The 27,207-nt window shown below is 42.4% G+C and overlaps 2 protein-coding genes across 2 annotated transcripts in view; both read left to right on the top strand.

Annotated features, from left to right (window-relative positions):
• The window catches only part of LOC143127647 (NACHT, LRR and PYD domains-containing protein 12-like), a 303,167-nt gene that overhangs the window by 96,463 nt on the left and 179,497 nt on the right, over window positions 1–27,207 (top strand). The gene's annotated exons all lie outside the window — the stretch shown is intronic.
• Window positions 1,534–27,207, top strand: part of LOC143119348 (NACHT, LRR and PYD domains-containing protein 12-like) — a 39,513-nt gene continuing 13,839 nt past the window's right edge. The window contains exons 1-9 of the mRNA XM_076280825.1: window positions 1,534–1,745; window positions 1,953–3,828; window positions 4,409–4,579; window positions 9,992–10,162; window positions 10,274–10,444; window positions 16,507–16,677; window positions 17,060–17,230; window positions 24,721–24,891; window positions 25,009–25,179. Coding sequence (XP_076136940.1) covers window positions 1,997–3,828; window positions 4,409–4,579; window positions 9,992–10,162; window positions 10,274–10,444; window positions 16,507–16,677; window positions 17,060–17,230; window positions 24,721–24,891; window positions 25,009–25,179 — 3,029 coding nt within the window. The 5' untranslated portion in view covers window positions 1,534–1,745; window positions 1,953–1,996. The remainder of the gene's footprint in view (window positions 1,746–1,952; window positions 3,829–4,408; window positions 4,580–9,991; window positions 10,163–10,273; window positions 10,445–16,506; window positions 16,678–17,059; window positions 17,231–24,720; window positions 24,892–25,008; window positions 25,180–27,207) is intronic.

The following is a 27,207-nucleotide window of genomic DNA, read 5'->3' on the forward strand; positions in this document are numbered from 1 at the left end:
GCTGTGTGTCTATGAAGAGTGACTGTTCCATGGGAGATCCGATCACATTCAGCAGTGGACCACCACAGTCTGATCCAAAGTGAGTTATCAGCGTTTCACCATATCAGATATGTTATATGAGGACATCAGCATAGTAAGACACTCAGCATTGGTGCATCCCTGTGTGTGTGTGTGTGTGTGTGTGTGTGTGTGTGTGTGGTGTGTTTGTTTGTGTGTGTGTGTGTGTGTGTGTGTGTGTGTGTGTGTGTGTGTATATGTGTATATGTGTGTGTGTGTGTGTGTGTGTGTGTGTGTGTGAGAGAGAGAGAGATAGAGAGAGAGAGAGAGAGAGAGAGAGAGTGACTGAGTGATCTGCAAGTTTCAGTAAGAAAGAGAATGATAGGGGACCTAACATTTCTTATAGAACCACCATTGTGATGATTTGTCACCATACATTAGCCTAGAAATCTAGACGCACCCTAGCGGCAGCAAATGTAATTTGCAGCCAGGGTAGTCTAGCAACTCTCTTTTGGCTTGCGAACTGGAAAAATTAAACTTCTATCAGGCCAATCACATCGTGTATAGAGTCGGAGACGGTTACGCGTGAATTTCCTACTTGAAAACAAAGAAGATCGATGCTGCTGCTGTGGAACAGCGGTCTTTGAATCGCGACTCGAGTTAAGCTTTTTTAAATTGGCAAGAAAATGACAAGAAAAGGGAGGGGCATTTGAAACACATACAGTACATACAGAGCAAGAAAAAAACTCACAATGTAAGAATGGAGATACAATACGCTTATATCACGTGGTCGCCATTTGTAATGTTTTCTGCACGAAAACAAGGCCAAGGTGGGAGAAAGTTGAGTGATCTTCCCCCATACTGTCCTGTATTGACCTCTTCACTCCTCTGACTGTGGCCATCTCAATCTCCCCAAATGAAGACTCTGTTCCATGGCCGAGCTTTCTCCACTTTGACCTCCTCACTCTCCCCAAATGAATACTCCATTTCATGTGTGACAGCGTTTTCTCCACTACCTTCCTCACTCTCCCCAAAACAATACTCCATTTCATGAGTGACGGAGCTTTCTCCACTTTGACCTCCTCACTCTCCCCAAATGAAGACTCTGTTCCATGGGTGATAGAGCTTTCTCCACTCTCCCCAAAACAAGACTCTGTTCCATGGGTGATGGAGCTTTCTCCACTGTGCCCTCCTCACTCTCCCCAAAACAAGACTCTGTTCTGTGTGTGTGTGTGTGTGTGTGTGTGTGATATAATAATAATAATAATAATAATAAGCTTTATTTGTATAGCACCATACACAGAATGCAGCTCAAAGTGCTTTACATTTGAAGCATGTAACAAAATAATAGTCAGTCAGTCATTATCAATCACATTTCTTCATTGCTGGGGCCGTTTATGATCCACTCAGCAACATATCAAAAATATAGAAAATGACATGTCATAAGACTGGCAGCCTTAATGTGTGGACATTATACATCTCTTGATCTTATGATTAAGTAAGTAATTTGCATTTTGTGTACGTTTTGAGGAACGTACTGACCCAGGATCAGTCCAGGTGTGGAGTGTGTAAGCAGCTACTGAGGGACCCAGGCATCACCAGCTGTGGACACAGTTTCTGCAGGCAGTGCATCAGCAGCTACTGGAACCAGTCAGGTCCATCAGGAGACTACAGCTGTCCCCAGTGCAGAAAGAGACCCAGAACACAACCCATTTTAAACCCTCCAGTCAAAGGGGCCAAACTAACAGGTGAGTCATAAATTATTCCATTCAGAGCAGTTTTTCTAAAGTAATGCTGCCGAGAGCAGCGCCCAGGCACAGTTATGAAAAACATTTCTGTTCTAAATCATCAAGACATTTAAGGTTCATTGTTTGCTTCACTTCAATCCGTTTAAAATGGCACAGAAACCAGTTGTATGAAACTGATTTTGTATTTTCTTTCTTAATTCCAAACAGACAACCATGTCCTGAACAGAGTATTGACGACCCATAAAGCCAGCATGAAGAGGAGGTTTGAGAGCATATGTGAAGGCATCATAAGGTCAGGGACTCAAACACTTCTGAACAAGATCTACACAGAGCTCTACATCACAGAGGGAGAGAGTGAAGGGGTGAATAATGAGCATGAGGTTGTGCAGGTAGAGTCAGCATCCCGGCCACAAACTACAAAAGACACAGCAATCAACTGCAATGACATTTTCAAGCCCTTACCTGGACAGAAGAGACGCATCAGAACTGTGATGACCAAAGGGATCGCTGGCATTGGAAAAACTGTCTCAGTGCAGAAGTTCATCCTTGACTGGGCAGAGGAGAGAGCTAACCAGGATGTAGATTTCATGTTTGTGCTTCCATTCCGTGAGCTGAATTTGGTCAAACATGATCAGTACAGTCTTCACAGGCTTCTGCTTGACTTCCACCCTGAGCTTAGGGAGCTACAGGATGGTGAATACAAAGACTGCCACATTGTGTTCATCTTTGATGGCCTGGATGAGAGTCGACTTCCACTTAATATTCAAGAGAACCAAAAGTTGTCTGATGTGACACAAACATCATCAGTGGATGTGCTGATGACCAGCCTCATTCAGGGAACTCTGCTTCCCTGTGCTCTCATCTGGATAACCACCCGACCAGCAGCAACCAGTCAAGTCCCTTCTCATTGCATCAGTCAGGTGACGGAAGTACGTGGGTTCAATGATCCACAGAAGGAAGAGTACTTCAGGAAGAGAATCAGTGACCAGAATCAAGCCAACAGAATCATCTCACACATTAAGGCAACCAGGAGTTTCCACATCATGTGCCACATGCCAGTGTTCTGTTGGATCTCAGCCACTGTCCTTCAGCAGATACTGGAACAGGATGATGGGAAGGAAGCCCCCAAGACTCTGACTGAGATGTTCATACACTTCCTGCTCATCCAGACCACCAGGAAGAACCAGAAGTATCAAGAGGAAAGTGAGACAGATAGACAGAGGCTCCTGGAATCACACAAGGGTGTCATATTAAAACTGGCAGAGCTGGCTTTCAAGCATCTGGAGAATGGCAATCTCATGTTCTATGAGGAAGACCTGAGAGAGTGTGGCATTGATGTCAGTGAAGCCTCAGTGTACTCTGGCATGTGCACTGAGATCTTCAGGGAGGAATGTGTGTTTCACCACAAGAAGGTCTACTGCTTTGTCCATCTGAGCATCCAGGAGTTTCTTGCTGCACTGCATGTGTTTGTGTCCTATCTGAAAAAGAACATGTTGGCCTTGGAAACATTTCTAAATACAATGCATTCATATGATGATGAGGAAGAGGTGGATGAGGAAGATGATGAAGAGGAGGAGGAGGAAAAAAAGAAAGAGGAGGAGACTGAGTTCTCTCCTCTTCGACTGTTTGATCTGTTGAAAGTAGCCGTGAATAAAGCTTTGGACAGTAAAACTGGACACCTGGACCTTTTCCTCCGCTTCCTTTCAGGCATCTCAGTGGAGAGCAATCAGGCACTTTTAGAAGGCCTTTTGACACATACACACAGCAGCTCAGAGTGCATCAAAAAAACATGTAAATACATCAAGGAACTCGAGAGGGAGAACCCATCTCCTGAAAGATATATCAATCTTCTCCACTGCTTGTTTGAAATGAATGACCATTCCCTACATAAAGAAGTTCAGAAATATCTCAAATCTCCAGATGGCTTCTCAGGTGAACTGTCACCTGCCCACTGTTCAGCACTGGCCCACATGCTTCTGATGTCTGAGGAGGTGCTGGATGAGTTGGACTTGAGCAAATACAGAACATCAGAGGAGGGGCGGAGGAGGCTGGTGCCAGCTGTGAGGTGCTGCAGAAAGGCTCTGTGAGTATCACAATACTTCAGTTCTGAGTTTATCTATTTCATGTCCAGTGTAGTGTGAGGCTTCCTGCTATTTATCTATTTTCTGTAGGGCTAGTAATGGTTCATATGCAAGTAAGAATTGATAAAGCCAACAGAAAAATGTAAGATACATTTTCACCTGTAACCTGTATTTCACAACACCTATCTATTTCATGTCCAGTGTGTAGTGTTAGGCTTCCTGCTATTTATCTGTAGTTGTAATGTTGCCATCATGAACATTTTCCATCTCTGAACCAAATCAAGTCAAATAAGGTGCACATGTTATATGGAGGAGCATGGTATAAATGGGGTGTAAAAACAGTGAATATGATGGTCTCCAGTCTGAATTGTTTAAATTAATCAGATTTCTGCTCATGCAGCTCTGGTTTAATCAGTGTTAACTGTGCAGGGCTCATATATTATTCTCTCCTCTTATCCCCCTTAGTAGTGTTGTTTTGGGCCTGGCACATAAATGTGGGGCAGTTATAATATTTTCCTCTCACTCCTTCTGCAGATTTCACACAACACACTACTTTTTTATCATTTTTTGTCTGTCTTGCAGACTTGCTGGCTGTGATTTAACAGAGAAGTCCTGTGAGATTGTGGCCTCCGTTCTGCAGTCTGCAAACTCCCCCTTAAGAAAGCTGGACTTGAGTCAGAATGACCTGCAGAAGTCAGGAGAAAAACTGCTCTCTGCTATTCTGAGTCCAAACTGCAAGCTGGAGACACTGAGGTCAGTTATATTGTTGACTGTGTTGACTTGACAGATACATACAATTCTGAGTTTATCTATTTTAAAGCAACACCATGTAAGTTTTGCTCTTGGGGTCCCCCTACAGTTGGGAAACAGTATTGTCTTCTACTACTGTCGTAAAATCTGTCATGGTTACACCAGGGGATACACGTGCATTTGTTGACAAGCCGATACCCCCGAACTCTGCAGAATAATAATAATAATAACTTCAATTTATATAGCGCCTTTCAAGATACCCAAGGTCGCTTTACAAGAGTGGGAGTAGGGGGGTAGGGGCAGGGTGGGGGTTTAGGGAGGGTAGGCAAGAGAGAAGAGGTGTGTTTTGAGGTGCTTTTGGAACTGTGTCAGAGAAGTGGCGGAACGGATAGGAGGGGGCAGGGTGTTCCAAAGGGTAGGGGCAATTGCACAGAAAGCCCCGTCACCAAAGGTCTTGAGTCTGGTGCGGGGAGTGGAGAATAAGTCCTTGCTGGTGGAGCGCAGGGACCGTGACTGGGTGTACGGGTGGAGGAGGTCAGTGATGTACTTGGGTGCCAGTGAGTGAAGTGATTTGTAGGAGAGGAGGAGGATTTTGTAGCTGATGGGTTGTTTGATTGGCAGCCAGTGGAGTTTCTTGAGGATGGGGGTGATGTGCTGCCAGGGCTTGGTGTGGGTTAACACCCTGGCAGCTGAGTTCTGGACATACTGCAATCTGTCTAGGGCTGTGTTGGGCAGCCCAGACAGGACACCATTGCAGTAGTCCAGACGGGAGGTGACAAATGCATGAATGAGAGTTTCGGTGACTGAGTCGGTGAGTGACGGCCGGAGTCTTGAAATGTTACGGAGGTGAAAGAAGGCAGATTTGGTGATGCTCTGGATGTGGAAACTGAATGAGAGTGTGGAGTCCAGAATGACGCCCAGGTTCCGCACTTTGGGAGATGGGGAGGTGGGACAGCCGTCGATGACCAGGGTGATGTCTCCAACCTTCCTGAGCAGTGGTGCTGGGGCCACCACCATGAGCTCTGTCTTGTTGGTGTTGAGTTTCAGAAGGTTGTTGGTCATCCAGGTTTTGATATCATGCAGACAGTTGTTGAGTTGTATTGGGAGTTGTGAGGAGGGCTTGGTGCTGACATACAGTTGGGTGTCGTCTGCATAACAGTGGAAACTGAGTCCATGGTTGCGGATGATCTGACCGAGGGGGAGCAAGTAGATGGTAAAGAGGAGGGGGCCAAGGACAGATCCCTGGGGGACGCCATGGTTAACTGTTGCAGTGGTGGAGTAGGAGCCTTGCAGAGTGATGTATTGTTTACGGTTGGAGAGGTAAGACTGGAACCAAGAGAGAGCAGTGTCGGTAAGGCCGATGAGCTCAGAGAGACGGGAGAGGAGGATGGAGTGGGAAATGGTATCGAAGGCAGCAGAGAGGTCGAGGAGGATGAGGATGGAAACAAGGCTGTTGTCTGCAGCAATCAGGAGGTCGTTTGTTATTTTGATGAGGGCGGTTTCGGTGCTATGATGGGGTCTGAAGCCCGATTGGAGAGGTTCAAAGAGCTCATGGTGGGACATGTGATGTTGTAGCTGGGCAGCCACTGCTCTTTCCAAGATCTTGCTCAGGAACAGAAGGTTGGAGATCGGACGGTAGTTGTTGGGGTCATCTGGGTCCAGGCCTGTCTTTTTGAGTGTTGGGGTCACGGCCGCCAACTTAAAGCTGGAGGGTACCACACCAGAGCCAAGTGAGGCGTTGATGATGTCAACCACCGGGGGGCAGATGGTGGGGAGACAGGCCTTCACAAGGGTCGTGGGTAGTGGATCCAGACAGCAGGATGAAGTCCCGGCTTTGGTCAAGAGGTCGAGGACTTGATCAGCATCCAACAGGGAGAAGGTGGAGAGGCGGCGCTGTGGTGGTCAGGCAGAAGGATGGTACATGTCCTGCCGAGGTAGTGTGGCCGGCGGGGAGGATGCCTGGAGCTGCTGGTGGATGGTGGCCACTTTCTGGTGGAAAAAGTCCAGGAACCTGGAGCAGAGGTCAGCGGCATCAGAGGGTTGCGGAGCGTCGGGAGGGTCAAGAAGGCGGTTGATGGTGGAGAAAAGCATTTTCGGATGCTTTTGTTGGCTGTTTATAAGTGTGGAGTAATGGAGTGTTTTTGCCTGGGTGAGAGCCTCTTTGTAGCACTTGATGTGGTCTCTGTAGGCTTCGAGGTGGACAGTGAGGCCGGATCTTTTGTGAAGCCTCTCAAGCCGGCGCCCCATGGACTTAAGCCTCCGCAGCTCTGGGGTAAACCAGGGAGCGGGGCGGGTGTAGGAGACCAGTTTGGTGGTGAGTGGAGCAACAGAGTCCAGGCTAAGGGTGAGGGCGCTGTTATAGTGTTCCACCAAGCCGTCAGCAGTGCGGTTAGAGGGGAGGATAGCGAGGTTGGCAGCTAGGGTGTTAGCCAGTGTAGGTACACACACACGCTTTGTGTTCGTGTATGTGATAGACCTTTTTGTAGGCTGCTTAGGGAGGGACACTGGGACAGAGAACAGGATGGCTTGGTGGTCGGAGACAGCCGGGTCCGTGCAGCAGAGATGGGAGGGGCTTAAGCCAACACAGCACACCAGGTCCAGGGTGTGCCCATTGGCATGTGTAGGGCCCTGTACATGTTGTTTAATGTCAAAGCAGTCCAACAGTGAGAGGAAATCCACAGCGAAGGAACAGCTGCTGGAGTCTACATGGATGTTAAAGTCACCCAGTATGAGAGTAGCTGGGGACATGGGGCAGACCGAGGCCAGCAGGTCCGAGAACTCCTGTAGAAAGCAGGAGGAGGCTTTCGGGGGTGGCAGACAAGAACCACCTGGACCTGTGTGGCACCAGACAGCGTGAAGTGGAGGCACTCAAATGATGATGTTGTGACTGGGATTTCTTTTAACAGGATGTCAGTGCGGTGTATAACAGCCAGGCCGCCACCACGGCCGCAGCTGCGAGGCTTTTGGATGTAGGAATATCCAGAGGGAGTAGCTTGATTGAGTGTGATAAATTCATGGGGATTCTGCCATGTTTCAGTCAGGCAGAGAAAGTCCAAAGTTTTATCCAGAATTATTTCGTGGAGGAGTAAGGCCTTGTTGTTGAGTGAGCGAACATTCAGTAGCATAAAAGAGGCAAATGGAGGCACTGTGATAGCAGACGCAGTATTGGCAGCCACACTAACCAGGGGGCTCAGAAGGACAGGTGGTGGGCGTGGCCCAGGTCGATGACGTCGCCGAAGTGAGTTTGCCCTGACGGCCGGCACAGCCATAGTTGTAGCCAGGTAAACAAACTTATGCCTGGTATGCACGTAGGGTGGACGGCGCAGGAGCCGAAGAGATTTTATCACCTCAAGGCAGTCCGGGAGCGCGTGCGGGATGATGTTCCTGAGTTCCATTGCAGAGTATTTGAAACGAGACATGATGAGATGTTCGGTTGTTAGCAGCCTAGCTTGGCGTGCTACTAGCTCCAGGCGAGTTGACAAGCCATAAACGAGTCGCAACTGTAGCCCTCCGACGAGATGATTGTACGGTACTAGCTCCAGGCGAGTTGACAAGCCGGTGAACGAGCCGCAGCTGTAGCACTCCGACGAGATGTTTGTACTTTGTCCAGGCGGTACAGCAGCCAGCCGAGATGGGACCAGGCCATCCACGTTGGAGCATCCACGGTAGGAGAATTCCAATATAACGTTAGTAGTTTAAACAGCCAGGAGAGATGGAAAGGTCGGATGCGAGAAGCGGCGACAAACACGCCAGCGTCCTCTCAGCAACCGTAGTTTGCTGGAGTTCTCACGTGGGGAAGACTGCCTGCGTTGGGCAGACTGCCTGCGTTGTGTGTGAAATGTCTTCATCCCATGTACAGTGGCATATATTTCAGCATGTCATATGAATATAATTTAATGGGTTTTATTTTTTTCAAACCCCAAAAGATTGCATAGCTCACATTTATAAGTCAGTGTCATAGTAGCCTATTGGCTACTGTTTTACAGAATGGATATGCTATTGAATTCAATGATTCAGATGATTTGTCCGTCTAATCATTTACTTGCAAGAATGTAGCCCCTACCAAACTTGTACACGCTGTTTAGACATAGGCTTACTTCTGACTTTTTTTGTCCTAAAAAACTAGAGATAACAACAGCATGACGGCCAAGTCAGCATCGGTCAGGCACCCCTCCTCCTCCTTTAGCTCCCGCCAGCGAGCGAACAGCCTTTGATTTTGTCACTCTCCCTTTTTCTCTTCCTAGTCTCCTCCAACAAAGATAAGATTCCGAATTCATTTTATTCAGCACAGGGAAATATTCACATGAGATAATTCACAAATTGAGACAATTGCCAAGCGAGACAGGAGAGTTCAGTCCACCAACATAAAGGTCCAGGGCTTTTGCATTATTCCCAAAATAGAGAAGATATCAAAGAATTCAGTCCACGAGAGAAAAGTCTACAAAAAGAGAAAGAAGTCCACTTCCAATGAGTAATCCAACACAAGTATTTCACACGGAAGTTTGGCAGATGAACAGACTCCACCAGATGAGCTTGACCAGGCACTGATAGATCATGTCCAATCACTGAAGTCAGTCTCAGCACAGCTTACATACTCAACAAATGAGTCAAGTGGTGAATCTACTCATTGAATCACAGGTTAACTCAGAAGCTCAGGCAAAATGTGTTTGAGAATAATGTCTCCACCTAGTGGTGACTATCAGGAACTATGACATAGGAGAAATCCGGCGATTTTTAACATACTGTAGATCTCCGTTTCTCAAGGTCACGAGGACGTACCGAGGTCGGTATGAAACATTTTCATAAGCCCCCATGTTCTCATGCCCCCAGTGTGTAGCGCTGTAGCTGCCTGGCTGCTTCAGCTGTTGGTTGCAGCAACTCACGCTAGGTAAAACCGATTGTTTTCGTGTTTTTTTTTTTTTAACAGTATTCAATGACCTCAAGAAACTCAGATCTACCGTATGTGAAAAATCCCCAGATTTCTCCTTTTGAATAAATTATTACATGTTTCAATGGTAAGCGAGGCGATGACATCAGTCTTCCTGAGCCTTCCTCAGTATTGTGTTTGCATTATGGGAATACTCCATCTCAGCGCCAACAGGTGCAGATGTGCTATGGAGGTAGATGGTACAAATGGGGTAAAAAACACTGAATATGATGTTCTCCAGTCTGAACTGGTTAAATAAATCAGATCTCTGTTAATGCAGCTCTGGGTTAATCACACTGATCAGTCTTAAGTGGTGTTCTGTCTGTGGTTGGGCAGCGTTAACTGTGCATGGTATTCAGGGCTCATATGTTATTCTCTCCTCTTATCCCCCTTAGTAGTGTTGTTTTGGGCCTGGCACATACTGTATGTCTTTCTGCATATTTAAACATGACACATTACCTTTTAATACTATTTTGCCTCTCTTGCAGACTTGCTGGCTGTAAGCTAACAGAGAATTCCTGTGAGATTTTGGCCTCAGCTCTGCAGTCTGCAAACTCCCCCTTAGGAGAGCTGGACCTGAGTCAGAATGACCTGCAGGAGTCAGGAGAAAAACTGCTCTCTGCTCTACAGAGTCCAAACTGCAAACTGGAGACACTAAGGTTGAATAGAAATACACATTTATTTACCATTAGACAAAGGCTCTTCAGTGATGTATTTTGGGGATTTATCCTTAACGTGTACTTTACCATCATTCCAACTGTGCTTTATAGGCTTGTTGGCTGTGGACTGACTGAGAAGTCTGGTGATATTTTGGCCTTTGCTCTGCAGTCAGTAAGCTCCCACCTGAGAGAGCTGGACCTGAGTAAGAATACTCTGGGGGATTGTGGAGGAAAGCTGGGCTCTGAAGCACTTAATCCACACTGTAAGATAAAGACACTCAGGTTAGTGTTAATAGGTGAATACTGTTTCACAGGCTTTACCAGATCTAACATCTTTAAAGTATGTGTGTGTTTTCTTTCTTGTCTGGCATATGCAACAAAAATTGTTAAGGGTGTGACTAATATTTTTCCTGGGTGGCACTGGTCCACCTAACGTCATAAGGGTGAGCGCCTAGCCTTTCCTCACATCTGCTGTCTCTCCACAAACTAAGCGTTTGTTCTCCTTTGACTAGTGTTGTACTACAAAAGTAACACAATACCCTGAATACCTGCAATATTTCATGTCAGCAGTGTTTCCAACAGAACTGAATTCTATTTGTGGGGGTAGGATTGCAGTTTTTAACAAATTAGCGTAGTGTGGTAATGATGAACCAGATTTAAGCACAATTTAGTACAACCTGGAAAATTATTCTGTGGTGGTCAATGTTGATATTGTTGTGGGCCGCCCAGTGCTTAATTTGTAAAGTGGGAGGTGCCGGAGCGCAAAGGGGGGGTGGATCCGGCGACTCAAAACGGGGATTTGAGGTTACGGACCAACAACAAAAAAAACCTGTGTACATAGCTCTGACTAAAAAAAACTAAACAACGCGGTGTGTACACCAGGGCAATGTTTATTAACTTCAGAACTTGCAACACACTGCACTGCATGTGTGTAAAATGTAAAAAAAAAACAATTATCCATTATCAAATTATCTAAAAAAACTAGACAAACACGCATAGGCCGAAATAAAAACATATAGGCTATAGTATGCTATATATTGCAATGATGACCACCCAGTAATCAATAAACTAGATACAGCGTGGAATGATTAGTCATTTCTGATTGACACATCTGAATACCTATTTGAACCCCTATCCCCCCGACACCTCCCCCCAATCAAAACACATCGGAACTGACACATAATATGACACAGAGAAGGAGCGGGAGACACAAACACTCACGCGCACACACACACACACAAGCGCGCACACAGATCGGGAAAACAGGAGATACAGGGGAACCAACAAAACAGTCAAACAAGGGGCTAATAGCCTCGGCGCTTAAGTATGCTATATGTTGCAATGATGACCACCCACACCCAGTAATCCATGATCAACTAGATACAGCGTGGAAGCGCGATTTCTTCCTACCGTAGCCTAGGCCTACTTGTCCAAAATGGCCCATACAGCATCCAGACCCCCGGCCTACATTACCCTGCTTCTTTTTCTACACCTATATCCTTTAGAAATCCATGACCTCACATAAGGAAAGGGGTTGAACTGGGCAAGCGGCGGGCCGACAAGGCAAATGGGGAGGAGATGGTAAGCCCTGATGACATTCCGCGGGCTATCGATGCAAAACTGCTGGCAGAGCGTCTCAACTTCTCTCTCCCCGAACAGCGCGTCACCCTCCTGTGACCAATATTGTGGATAAAGCATTTTCAAATTCTCAAGCTTGTTGTATCCTGTTTGGTATTTCCCCTATTTCTAAAGACTAATAAGAAAGATATCAACATTGAACACTACACAAACAGTAATTTATTTATTTTTCGTTTAGGCGATTTATTTTTTATTGACTTAATTGACGGATCCAATAAAAAAGGTTCCGGATCCAAGGTCGGAGGTGCCGGAACATGTTCCGGCGTGTTCCGGCTCAAATTAAGCCCTGGGGCCGCCACAAATAAGTCAATGTATGGGAAACACTGGTCAGTGTGCGCAAAGCATGCATCCCATAGCCTATGTGTCTTTTCCTCACTCACACGCAGCTTTCAACCTGCAGCTGTCATTTGGTACAGCGAGACATGGCTGCTAGTATAGGTGATGCTGTGGATGCTAATGTTAAGTTGATTTGTTGACTTGGACCTCTCAAGTTTGTGTTGCTAACCTACCTAGGCTATGTCATTTAGTTAATTTAAGTCTACTTTTGGATTTAATGGGATTTCTGAAATAAGCTAAGCAAGCCATTGGCAAACTTTTACATCTGGAGAGAGTTCCTTGTAAGTAACTATCTTGTTATTTCACACGTCATCTATATAATTCGTGTAGTGCTCACCATAATAATAGAAATTAACATTGCAATACACTTATCTCTTCTATGATCCCAGAAAGACTGTTTTTGACTTGTTCGTTTTTTGACATTTATGTTATCTAATGACATAGAAAACATAATGAATTACATCCTTGGACTATGTGCAACTAGTGTTGCACGGTGTATCGATACTAAAAAGGTATCGCGATGCCTTCACGCAAAAAACGATACGATTTCAGACGTTTTTAGAATCGATACTTTATTAAAATAATAACGTTCTGTGTCTGTGTGAACTGCTGCTCTCACTGCTCCTTGCACGCATCTAGGCAAGTGGGCGTGTCTAAGCAGGCAGCTCTGAGTGAGTGAGTGGGCAGCCAACGTCAACATAGTTCTTTGCCGACAGTTCTAGGCCTTGTGGATAAAACAAAAGGTGCAGTGAAATCTGCAACTATTTCGGATACATCGCGAATAGTGAAGGCAAGCCATCAGGTACACAAAGTCATTTAAAAGCAGTAGGCTACGCATGGAACTTGGCTAAACACCTCGCAGACATATCCCAACATTTTTAAAGAGTTCAAAGAATGACAGGTTAACGATTATGCTATAGAAAACACGACTACATGGTTAGTGCCAAGTTATTCTCTTATGTTTTAGTCTAGCCTAAGTGAAACGAGTATGGTTATCTGGGATAAAGCGAACCTTCCTTCATCCATGAATTTTGACGAGACATAACGAGCTGTAATCATTTTGACGAGACATAACGAGCTGTAATCATAGGGTGCTAACGTGATGAAAGCGCAATGTTCACGCCAGAATAACATTACCATAACTTGTAAACGATCTATTTCATGTTCGGTCAGTAGCCTACTACTGGTAATATTTGTCATGGCATGTAGACTGCAATTTGTTCAATAATTATTGCCCAGATGTAGGATAGGCTACCTGAAATGCGCTAATTAAAGCCCACAGCATACCACCAAAGCGTGTTGAGTCCTAATAATAATAGCGGCTTATTGTTACATGGTAGCAAATCATGTTATCAAAGAAATAGACGTAATGTAGGAATGCACACATATATATTGCAACAGGTAATGGTGTAGGCCTATCTGACGAAGACCTGAGTGGTTGGAACGTCGTACTTGTACACTGGGCGCAAAGAAGACTATCCTCACATTTTCCCCTTTGCAACTGTCAAAGAAATCCCATGAACACGGGAAGGCCTAGGGTAGCCTACTGTACATCAGATGGCCTACAGATTAGGCCCCTCTGCATAGCATTCAGTGATTTGCATGCAGTAATTTTAACACTGACCTTGATCTAGCCTAGGTTGGCTATTTAAAGATACTTTATTGCCAAAACACAACACAATGTAAATTAACTATAACAAACAATAAAGGACTTAATCACACAAAGTAGGCCTACTATTTTACTCACTGCTCCAGGTTAATGTGTGCTTCAATGTGTGACCTGTGTGTTCACTAATTCACGGATGGGATACATGCAGAGACCAAATTCCTTGTATACCAAAGTATACTTGGCCATAAAACCTGATTTACATTACATTTTACACAATTGAAGCGAATTAGGTTGGTAATGTGTGTAGTCTCAGAGTAAGTTACACTTTACGGTAAGGGTACATGAATTAATTCATGATTTATGTATTACTTCATTCATTAATATCTAATTAATCATCAGGAATTTACTGAGTTCATAGTTTGTCATTTGTCAAATGAACTATAACAAACAATAAAGGACTTAATCACACAAAGTAGGCCTACTATTTTACTGACTATAAAAAAAGAATAATTATGTAGGAAGTTTAGAAGTTTAGAACCCAGAATTGACCTACACACTACAAAAGTGCACCAAATTTAACACAAATGACTCAATACACTTGGAGGAGGTATGAGTCCTTTCTTCTCCAGATATCTTAGGATTTCGCCGTAGTATCGTTTTAGTATCGAGCATCGTGATATTTATGGCAGGTATCGTATCGAAGTCATAATTTTGGTATCGTGACAACACTATGTGAAACTATCTTTCACTAGCCTAAAACCGTGAGAATGAAAGCTAATAAATTTCACGTTCTTCTTAAAATGACAGGCACTCAATTAGACCTACACACCACCACTGTAATGATATTAAGGACAAGTGTTAAAAATCAATATGAAGTATTCAAATGACTCAATATTTTTAATAATTATGCAGATCATAAAATAATATACATAATTAACAAAATATATAATGTTTATGAATTCTAAAATATGAAATAGAAACATACAGTATGACATAAGCCATCATTTTCCATGTGTGTGGAGAGTCGATCAGAGTCTAGGATAGCCACTGATGTGAATGATCACACAATATTCAATATTATTTATGGCGTCAAGGTGGTGGGGGCCCCCAAATCAAATCAGATTTTTAAAAAGTATCGGAATTGAACATCTTCAGTCGGTATCTGTATCGAAACAATAATTTTGGTATTATGACAACACTACCTTTGACTGAACTCATGGTAGGATCATATTGTGGTCTAAACCAGATGAGGCGGGTCTTTGCCTCTGATTGGCTGTGGTCCAGATATTCCTGTACACTGCTCCGGGTTGTGTGTGTTTGAAATTGCGACCCGAGTACCAGAAAATCAGCAACTGATGAAGGTAATAAACATGACAAAACAGCCAACGAAAAATGAAGAGAATAGACCCATAGAGAGTTTTTTTGTTAAGAAAAGTAGGCCTATACTGTCATTCCTGGTCCATGCTCTGACAACAGCTCAGGCACGGAATGTATACAGGAGTGGTCCCCAAACTACGGCATTTTAGGTGACCCCCCAAAACATGTCCGTGGTATAAAGTATCTGGCCCGCATGGGAGTACGACATCGTCAAACTATAACCTCCGTCATTTTCCCCATTCATTCTCTATAGCGAGTCTTAACAGTAGACATGCAATACTCTTTTTGTCCACTGGTGGTTGTTTTGGCGCTGTTTCGCGTTTGCCATCGAAAACGGAATGAAATGTAGGCTTACCTGCAAACAGAGGCATATGCTGATTTCATCAGTGCTCAACGTATTCTAAAAGTTTATCAATGAATTGTTAATAACTAACTAACTTCTATTCAAGTCATATTTCTGGGACTTTCTGGGATAATTATTTCTATTTTTTATTCACTCGTTCAAATGTTCATACAAATTCACAATTCACAAAGTTCTCATCAGGTGAGTGAAAGTGGTCATTTCAGATGTTTTTGCCAGCACTTCATAAAACTCTCATAGTTTGAGAACTTATTATTATTTGTAGGATATTGCTTGTTCACAACTTGAGCTGTGTATGCAAAGACACAGAGTTCAGAGTTCACATATTTTGAATAAAATACATTTTTGGGACTCCCTGCTAATACTTTTGGGAATGCTATTTTTTTTTTATTAGTATTATTTCATTTGAGCTACATTTTACACTGATATGGCATGATTGCAATATAAACACAGCTAACAATGGTATTAAATTGTAGTAACCTATGATTAAATGTAATGGAATATTCAACTAAAGTAGACTGCTGTTGTTTACAGCACTAAGCTATTTATGGTTACTAATATACTCTGAGTCTCTGGCCCTCTCTTTGAGCCAGGCATAGTGAGCTGGCCCTCGGAAGGAAAAGTTTGGGGACCACTGGTATACAGAGAGCGATAAAAAGGTGACCTTGAAATTGTGGCATTAAAGGTGATGCGATGAAATTTGGATGAACCTAAATAAAAAAGTTAGGCGTACCAGTGCAACCAATGCAAAAAGTTGGTCTGGAGCCCGGTCTCTGATTCTCAGTATCTGAAATTTCCCTGAACTAGATCACAAATAATTAAGACCAACAAGCAGAATCAACAACATAATTTGAACTGATAAAATCTTACCAATTCCATCCATAATTTGGTTCTCATATTATTATCTTCTCTTATCCCTGACATGCTCTATATAGGTCAGATATATGGATTTATCTCTCTTATCCCACTTTCGGTTTTGGACATGAAACATTACCATTTTATGCTCTTTTGCCTCTCTTGCAGACTTGCTGGCTGTAAGCTAACAGAAAAGTCCTGTGAGATTGTGGCCTCAGCTCTGCAGTCCGCAAACTCCCCCTTAAGACAGCTGGACTTGAGTCGGAATGACCTGCAGACATCAGGAGAAAAACTGCTCTCTGCTGTACAGAGTCCAAACTGCAAACTGGAGACTCTGAGGTCAGTAATATTGTTGACTGTATTGACAAATACACTGGTGTTAAAAGTAGACTGTGTTTACCAGACAATATCAGCATTGCTGCTTTACTTTTGATTGATTATATCCTCTCTGATTTCAGTAACTGTAATTTTTCCTCAACAAAACTTGATCAGGAATCAGTCAGTGAATCAATATTAAGACCAGCAACAAGCAGACTCAACAATGGCATTTTAACTGATAAACTCATATCCTTGTCATCACTAATTATGAACTAATATTATTCTCTTCTCTTATCCCTCACATACTGTATATGGGGCAGTTATATTGATTTACCTCTCTTATCCCACTTGCAGTTTTGGATGTGACACATTACCATTGTATGCTCTTTTGCCTCTCTTGCAGACTTGCTGACTGTAAGCTAACAGAAAAGTCCTGCGAGATTGTGGCCTCAGCTCTGCAGTCTGCAAACTCCCCCTTAAGAGAGCTGGACCTGAGTCAGAATGATCTGCAGGCATCAGGAGAAAAACTGTTCTCTGCTCTACAAAGTTCAAACTGCAAACTGGACACTCTGAGGTCAGTAATATTCTGAAAGCACAGAGGTTTTATTGTTGTGCCAATGTTGATGTAAGATAATTTGTCCAAAACCTGTCTATTATTACCTGTCTAGTATGTTGTTTTAGCTTGCATGATTGTTGCCGATCTCATTGTGTCAAATCTCTACACAGAAGTAATACTGTACATTACACTTGTAGATAAACAACTCACATCATTGTCAAAGCGATCAACACATGCATCATTTGAATCAGTCTTATAGCAACGCTGAAGTGTTTTATACAAAAGACTGCATACTTCTCTAATTTAAAACTCAAAAGTAGAACTTCTGCAGTAATCAGCTTATAGTTATTCCAATTATAAAAGTTTTTATAACAAAAAAGGCAAGTAAAATAACAACAAGTAAAAAAAGTGCTTTTCCATGTGCCTTATCCACATCCTTACCCTCTTTTCCTCTACTGCTACCTCTACCACTTCCTCTTCCTCTCGCTCTCACTGCCTCCATGGTTGCAGTGTTGTCACAACAGCTTGCCTGAGGTCTGTTTGTAGTGTTAAGGCTTTGTAGCGTTAAGGCTGCTGTGGTGTGTAGCGAGTTGTGTTTTTCAGCTTAATGAAGCAAAATTACGCACTAGGCTACTTGGAACGCACACATTTTGTTTGCGTAGCCGAGAGAATGACAGCTCACGCACGCAGCAAACACCTACTTGTTGCTGGTTACCATTAAACAATGTTAAGCTAATTCACTAACTCAAGACGTCAAGGCCATCATGGATATAAAACGTATCCAAACGGCAAAAACAGAAAGGATGGAGGCAGCAAAGGTAGAGGAGTTATTTCAGATGGGCAAGAACAAGGTAAATTGGTATGAATGCCAAAGAGGAGCTGAATTATCATGCTGAATGAAGCAGAATTATGGTTTACTGATGTTAAAACACGCACGCTGTTTAAAGTCATAAACAATGGTAAATTAAAAGTTTACCATTGCGTGAACTTTTAGTAAAGTAAGAAGCCTTAAAGGAAGCCAGGGCGACCGCACAGTCATCAGTAGCCTACTCATTCTGCTTGACTTATCGGCTGCCTTTGTCACGGTTAATCACCGCATCCTTCTCTCCTTACTCTCAAACATGGGCATCCTATCTGGGACAGGTTATCCGTTCGCACGGCTTCTAATACCACTGCTATACAGACGACACACAGCGCTATCTGTCCTTTCCTCCTGATGACCTCTTGGTCTCGGCACGATTCTCAGCCTCTGCGTCTCAGACATATCTGGGCCATTCTACCGAATTCGTGCAAATTCAGAGGTTGAAACATTTTGAAAAAAGTGTCTTTTTTCCCCAAAACTTTTCATTCACATGCATTGTATAACATCTAAGGTACACATTTCTAATAATTGGACATTTTAATTTCATATTGTCTTTTTGTACAGTTTTGGAATGTTTTCCTTCTCCCAAAATGTGTCACTACCGAAACACAATAAAAATTAACAAAATAAGAAGTTTTATGATAACCTATCAGGAATTTATTTACATATACCTTCTAAATATATTTTTTTGAATTTTCTTAAAGCATTTCCATGATTCAACTGATAACAATAATATTTTTTAACACAAAATAAAGGTCATTTATAAGATTAATTGCATTTTAAAAACAATATTTCTTTGTAAAACGCATAAAGTTGATCATACCATTTTCAAATTTAAGGATGTATTACTATAAATATATATTTAACCAAACACCACCCTGTTATCTTGTCAGATGATTAGATATATTTTTTTTTTTAACAAAACATCCCATGTTTCGGTTGTGACAGCACATGTTCGGTAGTGACGGTAGTGTTTCGGTAGTGACTACTACATCAGACTGCCAGTATTTTGTGTTGATAAAAATTACAAATAAGTCACAAATGTTGCACATAATGCAGCTAGCACATTTAACAGACATATATATATAATTTTTTTTTAAAGAAATCTGTTTAATATTTCACTGAACAGCTGATGGATAGTTTGGGTGTTATGGGATGCAAGATAGAACATGTATGCTTGGTTTTATAATCCTTCAAGAAAGTGTTCAAAAATGGTCACATTTAAAAGTATTAGTATCTAACATGTTGACATTTTCTCAAAGAACACATAACCTCCAGATCTCATTTAAGTGTTCAATTTGTTACCTTCAGGGCCCTATATTGATAACCTAAGACGCATGCTCTGAAGCATATGGTTCAGATGTATGTAGGGAGTGTCTAGTTCACTTTTCCTAGTTTGACAGCGGAATAAGTGATCAGACGCCATGTGCATTGTTTAAAAGGATTGTTATAATGTCCCTCCTTAATTGAAAGGCTACTTCAAAGTAAAAACTACCTAGGGTTTATCGGTTTATCTGTAGCATGCCCATGGACACTACCGCCGAAGTGTAAGGCTATTTTGTTTTGTTTGTTTTTACGCTGGAGTATCCCTTTAAGCATGAATGTTTGTTAGGTATAACGCACAACCCATAACTGCCAACACTCCCGTTTTCCCTAGTTTCTCCCGTATTTCAAGGTCATCTCCCGGCGCCCACCCGTTTTGTTATTTCTCCCGGGGAAACTCCCAGAATATTGCATGACCATCAAACTTAATTTTAAAATCACGGATGTATTCATTTTTTCTGTTAGTCTGACATTTCCCAGGTTGCCAAATTGGGTATGATATGCACCCTACACATAGCCAACACAATGACTTACTTTCAATTTCAATCCTGTTGTCATAAAACCTGGCAACCCAAAACCCGATTTTTTTAAAAGCTAAATGTCGGCAGGTATATACGGAGCCCTAGAGGAGTCATTGCAAGGTATTTTTTGGTATATATCCAGAAAGCGTGGGCTCATTTTACTAAATTGTGCACTTATTTTACTAAATTGTGCTCTCAATTTAGTAAATCGTGCTCACGATTTAGTAAAACGTGCACACGATTTAGTAAAACGTGCACACTATTTAGTAAAACGTGCGCACAATTGCGCGCACGTTTTACTAAATAGTGCGCTCATTTTACTAAATTGTGCTCTCATTTTAATTGTTGTAAATTGAGCGCACAATTTCATAAAACGTGCACACAATTTACTAAATCGTGCGTGCGCATGTTTTACTAAATCTAGAGCACAATTTAGTAAAACGAGCGCACTATTTAGTAAAACATGCGCACAATTTACTAAATCGTGTGCACGTTTTACTAAATCGTGCGGACAATTTACTAAATTGAGAGCACAATGTAGTAAAACGTGTGCACGATTTAGTAAAATGAGCGCATTTTCTCTCGATACACAAACATATCTTGCAATGACACCTCCTGGGCTCCGTAGGTATGCCATAACCAATCAGAAGAAAAACAATAACAGTGCCATCTCCCATTCCCTAAAAGCAAGTAGGCCTACTGCATGTACCATGGCACAGTACCACCATCTGGATGAGCAAACACATTTCTTTTTTTACTATTTAAATCAACAATTACCCCTACTAGGTACTCACACAAATGTGAAAGTGTGCAAAACAAAATGTGAAAGTATGTATGGAACTATTGTTAGAATGCTTGAAACCAGGCGACACCGCTTTGCCTCGTCCATAGCCAGCCTAAACTCTGACCCACTCGGTCAGACAGCCCAAGTAGTTAAGCAAATCTGCAGTTCAGTTTTTGTTTTTTAAATGTAAGACAAGGTTCTTTCCCAAATTTCAACAATGAAAACAAAACAAGGGTGGAGGGGTGGTCCACTGTGTAGGAATCCTGGACCATGACCCGGATCAGGAGTGAGGTTTAGGGGGCTTTAGGAGTGTAACGGTAGGTGTGCAGTATGTTGGTAAACTTCCCTGCAGACGCCTATAGAGTAGTGTTGCAGCCTGGGCTTTTGCTTTGCTAATGCTAGCATGCTCCTGATCCGAGGTGCTGCTGTTTGCGAGTTTCCAGACGAGTGACAGGTTGAGCTACGTGGTTCAACACAACACAGATTACACAGGCAAACCAGCGTCCCCAGGTGTATGGAGTATATATGTATCTGTGTACTGTCTATGCTCATGCACTTTGCTTCCTAACACCCCGATAACATTCCAATGAATGTTAAAAAATGCTAAGGACATTTATCTAAGCACACCAGCACAGACTTTGAATTGCGTTGCCAGGGACTTGTTTCTTAGGTCAGTGGTTCTTAAACGTTTTGACTGGCGACCCCCAAAAAACATTGGCCAAGTCTCGAGACCCCCTTCTCTCCAGCCAATGAAATTTGGTTTCCTTTTTGGAAAATGTTGCAAGACTGGCATTGGAGGCAGAGGCAGAAATGGTACGCTATGTCAACATCAAAACCAAGCCTTTGACAATCTGATTTATTGTTTAGATAACTAGCACTCATCCAATGTATAACTGGCAGTCCTGTGGCAAGAAAAGGCTGCATAATGTTCTGTCACTGGTAAGCTTACGCACAGCATCTTTGAAGTTATCGTTGCAAGAGGCGCAGATAGAGATTTGAGTTTGCGTAAACAAAGCATCCACCTTCGGAGGAACATTATGGAAACACTGTGAATTGTAACCATATATCTAGGGCTACTGAATATCCCAGTTTTTAAACATGTTGGACTGAACACCTTCTGCAAATCATTTCGCAACCCCTCCCATATTTTTGTCAACCCCCCTGGGGGTCCCGAACCCCAGTTCAAGAAACACTGGCTTAGGTCTTACCAGGCTGTTAGACTCCTCTGACAGTGCACCCTCAAAATAACTGAAATAATGCCCATTTAACTTTAGATCACTTTCCTTGGTCAGTGGTGTTATCATTTTTTGTGGCGTCAAAATAGCAATTTGTGATCATATGTCTGACCACCCCTGTTTTTTCATCGATACACCCATGGGTGTGCAAGGATCACACAGTATGGGTGTCTGGCGGAATAATGATAAAATGCGCTGACCTAAAACTAGGAAAACAATTGTGTTGCGCCTGGTTCCTCAATGCACTGAGTGTAAGATAGGGCCCTCAGTCTTCCTAACTAATGCTTCTGCAAAAATATGCAGTTGAACAATGATTTCTTTCACTTTCCTTTCTTAAATATTCTTGGTACTTCACTGAGTCATCCCTCAATATTTGTCTATATTTTATTTATATAAATGTGCATTTGGAAATATCACTGATTTACCAAAATATAGGACCTAGCGGTCCATTTAGTCACTACCGAAACAATCTCGTCACAACCGAAACTTCAATACATGTTTCAGTTGTGACTGTTTCGGTAGTGACGAAAACATATATTTTTGAGCCTATCTCAAAGATGCTAGTCAGCACATGGTTAGATAGCACAGTTCTGAACATTTATACACAAATAAAACTACATTTTAAAAAAAAAACAACCAAAACAACTTGATTAATTGAAATAAATATGTGTTCGGTAGTGACGTTTTTAAATGTTCCAGCCTGATTTTGAGACTTTTGAATGCATTTACTCAAAAATTATTGGACTGATCTACTCACCATGTGGCCATGAGAGAGAGAGGGATTCACACACACTTCCTGGTCCAAATGGAGGGGTGTGGCTAAAATCATTACCATCCTATGGGCTAAACCTTACAGTGTTTCGGTTGTGACATAAAAATGCGGGACAACATTTTTTACATAATAATTTATGATTTTTGAAAAAATTATGCAATAAATATATTTTTTCGATTGCTTTTATCATAGGTATTTAAAAGATCTTTAGAAAAACATCAGTGGAAAAAATTACAAAAATGATTTCATATTTTTTTTCATAAGGTGAAATTTAGGCCTTAGGGTTTGGGACAGCCACCTCTCAATTGAAAGTACCCTAAACATGATGATTTTATATATATTAAGCTTGATGCTACCTCAAATATTGTTTTAGTTCTTAATAGATAATAAAAAGATCTTCATAAATATGTAACATTTTTCTGTATAAATGCTTTTTAAATTACTTTTTAGGGTCTGGGACAGCAATTTGCACAAATTCGGTAGAATCGCCCATCTACAGACCTGTCAACCCAGTGCTCGAATTACGTGGGAGCCAGAACGAGCCGAGCTCCCATAGAGTGAGGACTGGCTCCCATATCTGAAGGTGTCTGGCATTGCAATTTAATCGTAAACAACCGCTTATCATCCATCCCTGTGCAATCTCTTACCATTAAAGACGTTAAATTAAAATATAGGCTACTACGGGATGTAGACCTACCCTACGCTCTTGAACGCAGCATGACACTTCACCACCACACCACTAGACTATATGAGCAAACCGTATATGATCGTTTTGACAGCACTCGCAAATCTGAAGAAGTCACCCTGCTTTGATGCGAGTGTTTTGTCTATTTACATAGGCGTTCATTGGGCTAGCCTATATGGTTTGATATGTGCTGAAAAGTCCTGTTTGCTGTTGAACTTGCGCTTCACCTCTTCTATGTTGATTGACAAAGCCATAAATTATGGCCCATAATGCAGCCTACAATGATTGTGTCGTCTGATGATCTGTAGCTATCCTCTGCCATTCAGAGCTCAGGAAAGTTCCCAGATATTTTGAAACACCTGTTAGCAATCTCTGATGTCGGAATATTCAATGGCTACCCAACAACATCTCAGTGCAAACTCCAAAATTGTTCGTCTATTAATTGTCCACGGTTCAACAATACTAGAACATAGTTTGGCTGCAATGGCTTATAATTTCTGCCAGTTAGTGCTTTTTCCCTGTGTATAACTTATACTACATGCATTATTGTGTTTGACACTGGGAATAGCCTATCTAAGACGGTGGTCTGGTTCAAATGAGTTACGTTGTGAAATTGAGAATGGCACAGACTAAATCGTTGAGTCTATTTCTTTGTATTGTGAAATTGAAATGAAATATGGACTATTACAATCAATAATATGTTGAAATTAATTAAAAGCAATCAATTTCTATGAAAAAATCTATGTCTGTTGTGTGCGTGTGTCAAGGTAAAGCCTAGGCCTACTGTGCGCATATATTGTACGCCTAGGCTATTTCATCGCCTTGTTAGGCTATGCACGGGGTGTGCCAACTTTTTATGAGATAGAGAGACCCCCTTAAAAACAAAAAGATAATTCGAGCCCTGTGTCAACCTGTGTGTATTTTGCGTAGCAACCGCACATTTTCACATCAGAGTACGCCGGTACGATTTTTTACTGAAAACTATGCATAAACGAGCGGTCATCTAACTTCTCCGGAAAGCTCCCTGGCCCAGGCCCAGAGTGGCTAATTGAGAGGGTTCTCCAATGTTTTCTCAGTTAGCCTTTTAAAATGGTATCAGATTAGTAAACAGTGAATTTTTCTTGAAGTCGTGAGCTAAATATTCTACTTATCAACTGGCCTATTTGCGAATTTTCTACCACAACACCACTTTGTTTGCTAATCTGTAACATGGCAGACATTGGGCAGGGTTTGGTTCTTCATTGGTGTGATGTACTTTTAATGGACTCTCCCCATATAGTAATTATGTTCCTTGACTCTCATGTGACTCTCCCGTTTGATTTGCAGACTTGTTGGCTGTGGACTGACTGAGAAGTCTGGTAATATTTTGGCCTTTGCTCTGCAGTCAGTAAATGCCCACCTGAGAGAGCTGGACCTGAGTAAGAATACTCTTGGGAATTGTGGAGGAAAGCTGGACTCTGCATCACTGAATCCATGCTGTAAGATAGAGACACTCAGGTTGGTGTTATTGAATGAAAAGCATCATCCATGTTGTGTTATCTAATCTCTTTCTCTACTCATATTGCTGCCAATAATAAGAAGCATGTTGTTAAAACTATTTTTTCTCTTTTGCAGACTTGATGGTTGCAAACTGACAGAGAAACCCTCTGAGGTTGTAGCCTCTGCTGTGCAGCACATGGTCTCCCTGACAGAACTGGACCTGAGTGACAATCACATGAACATCACTGGAATTCAGCTTCTGAGTGCTGGGATAAGTTGCCCCAACTGTGAACTGAGGATATTAAGGTTGGGTTTTGATTTTCTTTTGGTTTTCATCCTTTATCTCCAGTGTGTCATTTAGATATGGGCTGTTTATTTGCTACACAGTAAAGGCATTGTAGGTACGGTAAGGGGCTAGTGTGCTGAAGACCAGACTAAGGGCGAACTCACACTGGGCACAGTTCACTTGTACCGTGCTGGAGTACGGCTTTCTCCAGTTCTTGGTCCGCACTCATACTGCATATTATCAAACTGTACCCATACACGGTTGAGCTTTTGTGCTTTAAAATCTTTGCAAGCGCAATTATAAGCCCAACCATACCGTGCCCGAGTCCACCTCCTCAAGTGGACGCAGGCATGGATAAGGGTACTGTGCCGAGGTACGGTACGGAGCGATCACACTGGTCAAACGAACCGGACTTTAGGGGTCAAACGTACTCGGATACAGTACAGATGGCATAGTGTGAGTTAGGGGTCGACCAATTATCGGCCAGGCCAATTATAAGGGCTGATATTTAGCATTTTTATAATCATCGGTATCGGTCTTTTTTTTTTCCACTGATAAGCCGATATTGAAATGGATAAGGAATGAAACGCCTACTTTGTCTGTAAAGCGTCTCACTCCCAGCATTTGCAGACCTGCCAACCTGTACACATTTTGTGGAGCCACCACACATTCGGCTAAATGAAAGACTTGATGAGGTGAGCTTAACAAGTGTCACTAGCAAATTTGCGTTCCCCTAGATGCCGTTTTGCAAAACTAAAAAATCTCCAGTGAGTGCGATTGTGAATTCACCTAGGCCTGATAGTTTGATGTTGTCTTGGAAAGTAGTAACTTGTTATTTCAGTTAGCAATAGCGTTATATTTTCCATGTGTGCTGGGTGGGAGGCGGTTCACATCCAAGCAGCAGCTCTGGGAGGCTATTCTGACATTCTGCAAAGACATTAAAGCAAGTTTACTCTCCAAGAACTCACAAGTTCAATGGATGCAAGAATTGTGAAGGTGATATCAATGAAGGGGTCCTATGTTAACATGTAACTTGGCCTTTTAAGATGTTTTTGATTTAAATAACTTTTGCTTTAATTTATATAACCTCCTAATGCTGCACATTCAACAAATTACCATTTTTAGTTCTTTACAACCTATAAAATGTCTTGAAACTCTGTTGTGCATAATCATTTGGAACAGTGCATTTTGAGTTTGGAGAGTTTCTGCTTTAATGTTTTTGCAGGATGTCCTGAGGTTCTCAAGGTTCTCAATAGTGTTGAGGTCAGGGGAAGATGGGGGCCACACCATGAGTTTCTCTCCTTTTATGCCCATAGCAGCCAATGTCCCAGAGGTATTCTTTGCAGCATGAGATGGTGCATTGTCATGCATAAAGATGATTTTGCTACGGAAGGCATGCTTCTTCTTTTTGTACCACGGAAGAAAGTGGTCAGCTCTCTCCCCATGAGTCCGGCCCAAAACACCTCCTTGCTGACGTTTCAGCCTTGTTGGGACATGGTGGCCATTCACCAACCATCCATTACTCCATCCATCTGGACATCTAGGGTTGCATGGCACATCCGTAAACAAAACTGTTTGAAAATTAGTCTTCATGTATTCCTGAGCCCACTGCAACCATTTCTTATTGTGAGCATTGTTTAGGGGTGGCCGAATAGTAGGTTTATGCACACTTGCAAACTTCTTGAGGATCCTACACCTTGAGGTTCACGGGACTTGAGGCACCAGCGGCTTCAAATACCTGTTTGCTGCTTTGCAATGGCATTTTAGCAGCTGCTCTCTTAATCCTATGAATTTGTCTGGCAGAAACCTTCCTTATTATGCCTTTGTCTGCACAAACCCAAATGTGCTCTGAATCAGCGACACATTTCTTCGATGATCACGCATACGTTTTCGGGAAATATCCAATGTTTTCATCCCTTGTCCAAGGTAGTGCACAATTTCACGCTTTTCAGCAGCAGGATCCTTTTTCTTTCCCATATTGCTTGAAACATGTGGCGTGCTTAACAGTGTGGAACATCCTTCTTAACACGATGAGTGCAAAAAACGCA

This window comes from Alosa pseudoharengus, unplaced genomic scaffold (genome assembly GCF_046254945.1).
Source record: "Alosa pseudoharengus isolate Yale_2024_CS ecotype anadromous, Long Island Sound unplaced genomic scaffold, YU_APseudo_1.1 YU_APseudo_1.1_scf_1, whole genome shotgun sequence".
NCBI lineage: Eukaryota > Metazoa > Chordata > Actinopteri > Clupeiformes > Clupeidae > Alosa > Alosa pseudoharengus.